At 49.1% G+C, this 11,379-nt stretch overlaps 1 protein-coding gene across 2 annotated transcripts in view; it reads left to right on the top strand.

Moving 5' to 3' along the window:
• The first annotated feature begins 1,616 nt into the window (after nt 1-1,616).
• The window catches only part of TAF1B (TATA-box binding protein associated factor, RNA polymerase I subunit B), a 909,612-nt gene continuing 899,849 nt past the window's right edge, over nt 1,617-11,379 (top strand). Inside the window, exon 1 of one of the 2 annotated variants that reach the window (XM_086926356.1) lies at nt 1,617-1,797. In XM_086926356.1, coding sequence (XP_086782482.1) covers nt 1,780-1,797 — 18 coding nt within the window. In that variant the 5' untranslated portion in view covers nt 1,617-1,779. The remainder of the gene's footprint in view (nt 1,798-11,379) is intronic. The other variant, XM_086926357.1, reaches the window with a different exon arrangement.

The raw sequence follows: 11,379 nt of genomic DNA, 5'->3' as shown, positions 1-11,379 counted from the left end.
TATTTTATATATCTTTTTGTAATGCTTTTATGATATTTGCATATCGAAATAAAGCTATCAACCAACCTAAGCCACAGGACCACCTCGGTGTTGAATTCGGCTAGTTCCCTGGACACCTGCTCCTCCCACCAACCCATGAATAGGTTGGCATAGCTTGGCGCAAAGCAGGTGCCCATTGCCGTGCCCTGTGACTGTCGGTACATTGTCTTGTCAAAAATGAAAAAATTATTTGTTAGACAGAATTTAATCAATTCTGTCAGCATTTTGGAATGGCTCAAAAATGATATAGATCTTGTTTTTAAGAAGTGCTCACCCGCTGCCAATCCTAGGTCATGTCGAAAACATGTATAAAGACTGCTTACATCCAAAGTTACCAGAGTGTAAGACGATTCCCAGTGAATTCCCTCAATGATCTTCAAAAAATGAGTAGTATCCTTTAGGTAGGCAGGGAGAGCAATCACAAAAGGTCTGAGATAGTGGCCAATGTATTGAGACGTATTTTGCAACAGGGAGCCCATTGAAGACACAATGGGTCTCCCTGGAGGATCTATGGCATTCTTGTGAAGTTTGGGTAAGAGGTACATAATGGGAATTTTTGGATGCTCACATCTCAAAAATTTGTATTCTTCCCATTCTAATAACCCCTTATCTCTGTAATCTTGTAACAACTTCTCAAAAGCCTTGTTGGACGTTTTGGTGATGGTGATCAAAGAGAACAAGGGGAAAAAACAATGATGGGTGTTTGTTGCAGTATTTGGGGCAATGATTGGAAAATGGTTTGGAAATGTTTTTGAAGTTTACAGTATTTTATGGAAATGTTTGGGGGAAAATGTATTTTGGTTTTCTCATTCATAACAATTACAAAGATTGTATTATCTGTTTTTGACTGTCCTAAATAAAAGTGACCTTTTATGCTACAATTTATATATGGTGTGGATTGTTCTTATTGCGCGATCTATGCTTAGCATACTGTGCCGCCCGACTGGAATTGTTCTGCTTTTCTCATTGCATCCCGATATATAATACAAGTAACATGATTACACCTACAACAAGCCAGGACTATTGGCTTTGTCAATGGTTGCTAGTTGTATAAGATAAATGAGCAACAACTACGGCTTCAGTGTATATAATATTGAAAATGCTACAGTTCTCACATGATGAGACTGTAAAAGAACTATAACGAGTCTCTATGAAGTTTCAGCAAAGTCAGCAAAGAGTAGTACTGCTGGAGTGTTAAGATTTTTTTTTTCAACCTGAGGGTGAGGACAGAAATGGAGAGCCGTTTAGCAGCTGCTTTTGAGAACTTCCGGTGCTGAGCACCGGCAGGACCCGGCCCACTTAAAGCCATTGGTCCTCCCCTACATGTTTTTCACTCCTTTACGTGATAGGAGCCTTCACTGCACGTGACACTGCAGTTTGCCTTCCAATCATGGAATCCAAATCCTGATTATTCTAATAAAATAAAAAAGATCTTATTTAATGTCAAACAAGGTCGGGGTTACTACCGTTTATATGATAAACCAGGGAGTACAAAAATAACTACCATTCTAAGATGGCCTCACATTTCCCCAGCATCTTGTGCAGTCGATTGGTGTTGCCGTCTGTCTTTTATGTCCATGACAACTACTGGCACACTACCCTTCTAGTCCGTCTTTTATATCATTGGCTGCTCTCCAGAGTAATGTTTTGAACATGCTACCTAGTGGGTGCGTTTCCTGTCAAAAAACATACCGTTAGTGAACGAAAACCATGTAAAGTGGATCTTCAGGAGTCGCGGCGATGGAAGATGAGGAGACGGTGAGTTTTCTCGGTGTCACGAGAGTGTGCTTACTTTTAGCCACAGGAAAGAGGAGCACATGTTCGTCGTATATAGGACGAGACGTATTGAAATGCTAGACTGTGCTTGTGTTTTTGTCCCTCTTGCAGCCATGTTAAGATCAGGCGAATCGGCATCACTTATAACGTTTAACGGGAAACCGCATTCGTCATCTGGTGGACGGAACGTGCATTTTTGTTCGCCATTAACATCGTTGTTGGGCGAGTTCTGACAATCATTGCAGGAGTTGCGGCTATAGCCGGCTCGCAATTAAACAAGGTTGCTGGGAAAGTGCAAGTCAATCTTAATCCTGTTTTTGCAATTAGGGTAGCAACATTTCACTGGAAACATGCATTTCGAGGCCTGTTTTCTTTGTTCTTTAAATCCCTGATGCCACAAGATTGTTAGCGTGGTAGGATGCGGTGTTGCTGTAGATAGCTTTGTAAACCAGCAACCCCTATCTGAACAATTATTCTGGCTAGTGTACCTTTGACAGATTAGGGGTGATGCTATCAATTTTTATGGTGCTAGACAAGAGCCTTGACATTGCATGTAAGATAGTTTTCAGAGGCACGAGTGCAGTGGCGCTGGGATGTTTGTTATAGTTAATCATCGTTAGAATGAGGGCACAAGGTGTTGTTTTTAGAATAGGCCGAATATGAGCGGTTTTAACCAGTTTCGTGCAAATAAGTAAAAACTAATTTGGCAAGTTTGTTGACATGGAATTAATTGAGGGGTTTGGATCTAGGGTGATCCCAAGGAAGGTAAGAGACTGTGGGGGAGAAGGAAGGGGTCAATTCAGTGATGTTAAGGTTGTTAATCTAGTCGGGTGTAAAGGCTTTCTTAATCCTTATGGTACATATCTTCGGGCTCCGTGTCACAGGAAAAGATTTGCATACTGGTACACAAAATGGTCCCGCTCTCATTAACGCAGTGGTTTTCAGCAAACACACCATTCATACTTGGAATGTCACACTGAAGACTCGTACTAATAATGACACAATATCTGTATAGAACATGTATTGCAGTTTTCTACAGAGTAGTAGTACATGAGCTATAATCATGGAACATATGGAGCAGATTGCTATTATTAAAGTGAATATGAGAGTGAACACAACAAATGTTTCTTTTATGGTTCATAGCATTAGGTTCTCCAATTCCTACACCCACTCCTATCACTACTCATTATTCAGAAAGCATGTAAATAAGCTAACTTTTCCTGCGGGAAAAATGTTACAATTGTTCTGTATACCTGCGACACAGAGGGCCTCTGTGTTGTCAGGCATTTGGCCGGCAAGGAGGCGGGAACAATCTGTGGTTAGAGGTCGGCCAAACTCAACTGCATAAGTCCACACTAGTTACTGGAAGGGCAGCAGACGAGAATCTGGAATCTGACTTCTCTCTGGATAGCTCAGAAACAAAAAACAATATAATCCTTTTTTTATTTGTTTATTGGCATTTTAAATGCAAATACTGAAACAACAGAGCATCTGCAATCTTAACAGTGAGCAAAAGCAGACCAAGAGGGGGTCCAAGATGCATACAGTTGGTCAACTTCACACAACTAAATGCTAATTAAGTCACATGTTGGTCAATACATCTATATCAATATAGTTTAGTATATCCCATACAACATTCGTAAGTGCCCTTATTAAAATCCAATTTTAAGATGCAACGCTCCATTAATACAGGGCATTTAGGGTATGCAGGCGGTCTAATTTTCGTTGTATTAATTGTTAAAAAGGCAATGGTCAGAGTGTATCATTTGTAAGGTGACCAGGCATCCTGAATTTGCCCGGACGGTCCTGGGTTTTCACCAGCTGTCCGGCAGATTTTAGGAAATTAAGCTCATGTCCCGGTTTTTAGAGAGCGTCAGCTGAAAACGGTGGGAGGTATCTTTTTATGTCTTGCAAAGCAGAGATAGTTAGCTGCTGTTATAAGAAAGCAATTTAATTAACATGCATGCTACTGGCTTTAAAAATGGCATTTTATGTATGTTCTTACTGCCTCTTCTGTAATTTTCTGCTAAGGAAGACTGTCATTCTGTGCACTTGGTTGCAGTAAAATTGAGTCCTTCTTTTATTTTTGGGAAAAGTCCAGTTTTTTGGCTTTAAAATTCTGGTCACCCTATCATTTGAGCGACTATAATGTTGGAGTTGGTATAGGTGGATCAGAGTTCAGCTGCTGAAGCCAGGTGGTGAATGGTTCCCAAATGCCTTTAGGTGTCGATCTAAGGGACATGAGTTTCCAAAAATTAGATAATTGTTCCTGACAGTAAGTGACATTGTGCAACCATGCCGCAATTGTGGGGGCAGGACGTCTGCCCCAATGCATGGCCACACTGCGTTTGGCCAAAAGGAGCAACATGGCAATGAGGCGACTATATTCAGGTTTGGTGTCTTTGGCATGTTCCAACAGGCCCACTAATGCAGAGTATTGTAACCCCTGACTGGTGATCAGCTGAAAGAGTCAACTCTGGAACATTGCCAAGTCGAGTGCAAAAGGTTAGCCGGCAGGAGTCTGCATCACAAGCAGCATGAGTTTGGGCCCAGCCACATTGGATATTGTTGCGAGGGTGTTTGATGGGTACGGTGTAGAAATTTAAAGTGGATTAAGGGCAGTCGATAGTTTGGGGACAAGTGCTCTAGTTGCCCGCAGCGGAAAAGACACCACACATCTGTAATGGGGGGGATCTATTTCCACTTTCCAGTGTTCCAAGGCTTTCGGAACAATTACAGGTGAGGTGCACTGTATAGTGTTACAAAGACGAGTAATTATTTTTCGTGGAGATGGATCTGCGAGCATATGCTCCAGTGCCGAGAGGGTAGATGGTGAGGAATGTATCATGCAGTGTATGACACGTAGCCCGCAGCTGATAAAGTAAAGTATCGAGAAAAGTAATGGTTGGGTCCTCTGCTGTCTATAATGATGATCTGGATATAAATTTGAGAACATGTTGATCCTAAGAGTATGTGCTCGCATAATTGCCTCTCTATCTGGAAATGGGAGTAATTGGGGGTTATTGGCCAGCAGGATAGAAGTGGCATATAGAATTGTGAGTTCAGCTCTCTTTCTCAAACCTTCCCATGCCCATTTAAGATTATTGTAAATGTGGTAAAGTGTTGTATTCAGGGGACATGGTCCAGAATAATCCTTTTCATTGGCTATGTGCGGCTGATATGATGTAGGATGCAGCCTAAAATGTAAGTATTGGACCTGAGCTCAGTAAGCATAGAGTGTTAGATCCGGAGCACCCATTCCGCCTAAGGTTAGTGGGAAAGTAAGGAGGTCCCATGATATTCTAGATTGTATGCCCGCCCGTATTAAGGTAACCATGCAGGTTTATGAATGTTAAAAATAAAATGGGATGCTAGCGATAGTAGAATATTTGCAAATCGATAAAGAAATTTAGCTAAAACAATCATTTTTGTTATTGCAATCCGACCCGCTAAGGATACTGGTAGTTTAGTCCAGATTGTGATCTTTTCCTGTAACCAGGCTATCTCCTTGCCGTAGTTTGCGCTCCACAGTTCCTGCATATCCCAGCAGAGCCATATGCCCAAATACCTGACTAGGTCATTTGCACATTTGAGTGGATATTCAGTTGGGAATTGTCGTGTAATGGTTAGTGAGTGGAAATAATATCGATTTGATCAGTTAATATGTATGCCCGAAAGGCCACCAAAGAGAATCACCTTATGTGTTAGTGGGGTAAGGTTTTCTTCTGGGTTACAGGTGTAAAGTGTAATGTTGTCTTCATACATAGATATTACTAGTCTGCTAGTGGTAAAACCAATACCTCTATTTGCATGGTGTTGTCTTAGTTGCAATGCAAGCGGTTCTGTTGCAATGGCAAATAGGAGCGGCGATAGTGGGCATCCGTGGCGTGTGCCCGGGAAGATACGAAGGGGGTCAGAATTTAGAGATAAACACATAGGATAATGCATCAGTGATATTTTGTAGAGACAAAGGGGATATTTTCAAGAACGTGTGATAACCATTGCAAAAGTAACTTAACGCAACTGTGCATATCTCAATCTATCGCGAGAAAATAACACTGTCTTAACGTCCTATTCCCAACCCGGCGGCACCATGCAATAGTAGCATGATAACGCGCCAAATGACAGCGCAAAATTCAACGTGACTAACAAAAAATGCAAAACACCTAAAAAGTTGCGATGCCCTAAAGCACAATACCAAAATCATCGATAACTAGCGACAGCCCTTCAATACCCAAGCGTCATGCGGGAAAATGCACTATAAATGCCCCCCAAAAAAAAGCCAAAACCAATTCAAACTGCCTAGCACCTTGGATGCACTCGGATAGAGTTCAAAGGAGAAGCCAAACCCCACAAGCCCCATGGAGGACCAACATGGAACCCCGTGTTCGGGGAAGGACAAGAGGAAGAGGAAGACGGGATTCAGTCCGGAGGAAGACCGGATCATCGTCACGGAGGTGATAGGACACTACCAAAAACTGTCCGACACCTCCACTGCTGCACTGGCAACACAAACAGAAATATGGCAGACCATCTTCACCAACGTTAATTCAGTTGGAGTGGCGAGGAGTGGAGAAGGTCAAGAAGCGGTGGCATGATGTGCAAAGGTAGATCAAGCAGAAATTCGCCGCCAACAGGAAGTCCGCAACGGTGCCTGGAGGTGGGAGTCCTCAATCAATCAATCAATCAGTGACACTTATAAAGCGCGCTACATACCCGTAGGGTCTCAAGGCGCTGGGGGGGGGGGGGGGGGGGGGGGGGGGGAGGGTGCCGCTACTGCTCGAACAGCCAGGTCTTCAGCTTCTTCCTGAAGGAGAGGTGGTCTTGGGTCAGGCGCAGGTCGGGAGGGAGGGAGGGAGTTCCAGGTCTTGGCGGCCAGGTAGGAGAAGGACCTTCCTCCTGTAGTCGCTCTTCGGATGCGGGGGACGGCGGCGAGGGCGTGGTTGGCTGATCGGAGGTGGCGTTTGGGAGCGTAGAAGTTGACTCGGCTGTTGAGGTAGCTCGGGCCTTGGTCGTGTAGGGCTTTGTGTGCGTGGGTGAGGAGGCGGAAGGTGATTCTTTTGTTGACGGGGAGCCAGTGAAGGTCTCTCAGATGTCCGGAGATGTGGCTGGTTCGTGGGATGTCGAGGATGAGTCTGGCTGAGGCGTTCTGGATCCGCTGGAGTCTCTTCTGGAGCTTGGCGGTGGTACCGGCGTAGAGGGCGTTGCCGTAGTCCAGTCGGCTGGTGACGAGGGCCTGGGTGACGGTCTTCCTGGTCTCGGTGGGGATCCACCAGAAGATCTTCCGTAGCATGCGTAGGATGTTGAAGCATGCCGAGGAGACGTTGTTGACTTGCCTGGTCATGGAGAGGGAGGAGTCCAGGGTGAAGCCCAGGTTTCGTGCATGGTCTGTCGGTTTGGGTGCGGTGCCCAGGGCGGGAGGCCACCAGGAGTCGTCCCAGGCGGAGGGAGAGGAGCCCAGGATGAGGACCTCCGTCTTGTCCGAGTTCAGTTTCAGGCGGCTGGTCGTCATCCACTCGGCTACCTCTTTCATCCCTTCGTGTAGGTTGGCTCTGGCGGCGGCGGGGTCGTTGGTCAGGGAGAGGATCAGCTGGGTGTCGTCGGCGTAGGAGATTATGCTGAGGTTGTGTTTGCGTACGATGGCCGCGAGGGGGCTCATGTAGACGTTGAAGAGGGTGGGGCTCAGAGATGATCCTTGGGGGACGCCGCAGATGACTTCGGTGGCCTCTGACTTGTACGGTGGTAGGCGGACTCTCTGTGTTCTTCCGTCGAGGAAGGAGATGATCCATTCCAGCGCCTTGTCCTGGATTCCGACGTTGCTGAGGCGCCGTACTAGGGTGCGGTGGCAGACCGTGTCGAATGCCGCGGAGAGGTCTAGGAGGATGAGGGCCGCTGTTTCTCCGTTGTCCATCAGGGCTCGGATGTCATCGGTGGCGGCGATGAGGGCGGTCTCGGTGCTGTGGTTGGCTCGGAAGCCGGACTGTGAGGGGTCGAGGGATCCGTTCGTCTCGAGGAAAGCGGCCATCTGCTTGTTGACGGTTTTCTCGATGACTTTGGCTGGAAACGGGAGGAGCGAGATGGGGCGGTAATTCTTGAGGTCGGTGGGGTCCGCTGTTGGTTTCTTGAGTAGAGCGCTGAGTTCGGCGTGTTTCCAGCTCTCAGGGAAGGTGGCGGTGTCGAAGGATGTGTTGATGATGTCTCGCAGGTGGGGTGCGATGATAGCGTCGGCCTTGTTGAAGACGTGGTGAGGGAAGGGGTCGGTCGGTGATCCGGAGTGGATGGAGTTCATCGTGCGGATGGTGTCTTCGGTGCTGATCGGGGTCCAGGCGTGGAGGGTGGTGGTGGGGGGTGGTTGTTCGGTCATGGTGTGCGTTGGTTGGTTGTTGAAGCTGTTGTGTATGTCCGCGATCTTGTTGTGGAAGTATGAAGCGAGGGAGTTGCAGAGGTCTTGCGATGGGGTGATGTCGTTGTTTCCTGCGCTGGGGTTGGAAAGCTCTTTCACGATGTTGAAGAGTTCCTTGCAGTTGTGTGCGTTGTTGTCCAACCGGTCCTTGAATGCTGTTTTCTTGGCGGCGCGGATCAGCTGGTGGTGTTTCCGGGTGGCAAGTTTGAAGGAGGTCCTGTTGTCCGGTGTTGGTTCCCTTCTCCAGACTTTCTCGAGGGCTCGGCAGTTCTTCTTGGAGCTCTTGAGTTCGTCGGTGAACCATGGGGCTTTCTTGCTGCCGGGTCTGCTGGGCGGGGTCTTCAGTGGGGCGAGTTCGTCCGCGCAGTTGCTGATCCACTTCGTGAGGGTGTCGGCGGCCTGGCTGGGGTTCGCTGAGCTGGCAGGAGGGTGCTGGCTCAGGGAGGTGGCGAGCTGGTCTGCTGTGATCTTGTTCCAGCTTCTGCGGGCGGCCTGTTGCTGGTGGTGGTGGGTCGTTGTTTTCTTGAAGGTGAAGTGGACGCAGCTGTGGTCCATCCATTGAAGCTCTGTGGCGTGGCTGAAGTCGATGTCCTTGCTGGATGAGAAGACAGCGTCGAGTGTGTGTCCGGCGAGGTGGGTGGGGGTGGACACCAGTTGCTTGAGTCCCAGGTTGGCGAGGTTGTCGAGCAGGGTGCTGGTGTTGCGGTCGTTGTTGTTCTCCAGATGGAAGTTGAGGTCTCCCAGGAGGATGTAGTCAGCGGAGGGGAGGGCATGTGGGCTGACGAGGTCGGCGATGTCCTCGCTGAATTGTGTGCGTGGTCCAGGGGGTCGGTAGATCAGGGTGCCTCTGAGGGTGGTGTTCGGGTTGGTGTGGATCTGGAAATGCAGGTGTTCGGCGGTGGTCAGGGAGTCGTCGGTGCTGGTCGTGAGACGGATGGTGCTCCTGTGGATGATGGCGATGCCTCCTCCCATCTGGTTGGCGTTGCGGTCCCTCCGGACGATCTTGTAGCCCTCTGGGATGGCGATGGCGATGTCGGGAGCTGAAGAGGCGTTCATCCAGGTCTCCGTGAGGAAGGCAACGTCTGGAGCTGTGGTGTCGAGGAGGTTCCAGAGTTCGATGGCATGTCTGTGGACGGAGCGGGTGTTGAGCAGGATGCACTTGAGGTGGGTGCTGCTGGTGTTCGGCTTGGTGGGTGCTGGTGCGAGGCAGGTCCGGATGCAGGTGAACTTGCAGGCGTGGCAGCTGAAGGGTCCGTGGGAGTGACGTGGTGTGGCTTGGTGGCACTCTGGACGTCGGCCGGTGTTGAGTGCGTTGAGGGTGGCGGCTGAGTACGTCAGGCGGGTCGGTCGGGGTCCCCGTGGGCCAGGGGTCCTGGCACTGGGCGCGGTCCAGGCGCGGACGGGCGCAGACGGGATTACCTTTGGCGCGCCTTCGGCGCACAATCGGCGCGCCCGCTGCGCGTGACCGCTGCGCGTTCGCACGGTCGCCATTTAAGGCGAGGTGCGCGGGTGGGCGGAGCAGCTGGGAGGCGGGAGCGGGGAGGGTACAGAATACAAAAAGGGGCGGGGAAAAGCGGCGGTGGCGGGAAGGGAGGGCGGAGGGCGGCGAGGTAGGCGGACAACAAGGAAGGAAACCACAACACGGGGGAAATAAAAATTAAACACATCGGGCACAAATTCCTGACAAAACAAGGAAAAAATCGAGGTTATACAACACAAGCACAAATTTTACACAAAACAAGGGCAAAAACAGCCGGCAACCGGCAAAACGAGGCAGCAGCGAGGCAGAGGGCAGGCAGGGGGCACACGCAGCAGCTGGTGGCCGTGCGGCGCGGGGGTGTCCCACAAGTCCTGCACCTCGGGACGAGCTGGATGAGCTGGTGGAAATGTTGGCCACAGTCACCAGTGTGGAGACGGTGGCTGGAGTTGTGGGCCTGGACACAGCACGATACGACCTGACCGAACAGCAACATGGTGTGCGACGTCCAGGGACTGGGGGGACAGGGTAGATGGGCACAATGGCACACATGAACAATCAAGTGTAGCACACGCACAGTGACAGTGGAACATGTCCATGATAACCTTTGCACACTGCATCACACATACAAACACCAAGTAGGCCCCCGTCCAACATGTGCACATATGAGCCCCCTCCGAAGAACCAACAACACTATCAATCCATGCACATGTGATGGAACCAGAAAAGCAACGGCTGTATGAGCCACACTGACTAAGCAAGTGACACTGCATGACTGATAGCATGGCAGCAGCCAAAATAAATGACATTGTGCACAAATCGATATAGAGGTGGGCCAGTGTGGATCACTCCACAACCAGACAAGCAACAGCATTCTGGATGCGCTGCAACCTTTGGAGACAGCTTACATTCGCTACCAGATAAAGGACATTCCCATAGTCCAGCCTTGAAGTAACCAAGGCATGGACCATGGATTTCCTAGCTGTTACAGTTAGTAAGTCCAGAGTTTTTCTCAGGCCGCGTAGGATACCAAAACATGCGCCAGCAATACTGCTTGTGTGATAGTCAAATGACATTTTAGAGACCATCCAAATCCCCAGGTTTTTGACTTGATCATTAGGAACAGGAAGAGGCCCAAGCACCTGAGGCCACCATGCTGAAGTCCAGACTGAAGGTGTTTTACCCACAATCAACACCTCCGTTTTATCGCCGTTCAGTCTGAGGCAATTGCTAGCCATCCAGGCTGCCAGATCTTGGAGACAGGATCCAAAATTACTGGCGGCATTCTCAGCAGGTTGCGCTAAGGCCACAACCAGCTGCGTGTCATCGGCGTAAGTCACCACTTCCACCCCATATTGCTTGGTAATTGTAGCCACAGGCGCCACATAAAGATTGAAAAGGGTCGGGGTCAAACTAGAGCCCTGCAGGACCCCTTGGCTCAAGCTGAAAGCTTTATATCTAAAGGGCCCTTGAGCAACCTGGAAGCTGTAATCTTGAAGGAATGATTCCAACCAGTCCCACGCCTTCCCTGTTACTCCACCCTTCCTAAGACACTGTAGCAAGGTGTGATGAGCCACAGTGTCAAACGCTGCACTAAGATCCAAAAGAATCAGTGCCGCAGTGTGACCCTCATCCACGTGCCTCCGGAGAGTCTCCGTGGAAAAAAGCAAGGCTGACTCCGTAG

The sequence above is a fragment of the Lissotriton vulgaris genome, chromosome 6, assembly GCF_964263255.1.
Source record: "Lissotriton vulgaris chromosome 6, aLisVul1.2, whole genome shotgun sequence".
Classification (NCBI taxonomy): domain Eukaryota; kingdom Metazoa; phylum Chordata; class Amphibia; order Caudata; family Salamandridae; genus Lissotriton; species Lissotriton vulgaris.
This window is presented reverse-complemented; position numbering and strand designations above follow the sequence as displayed.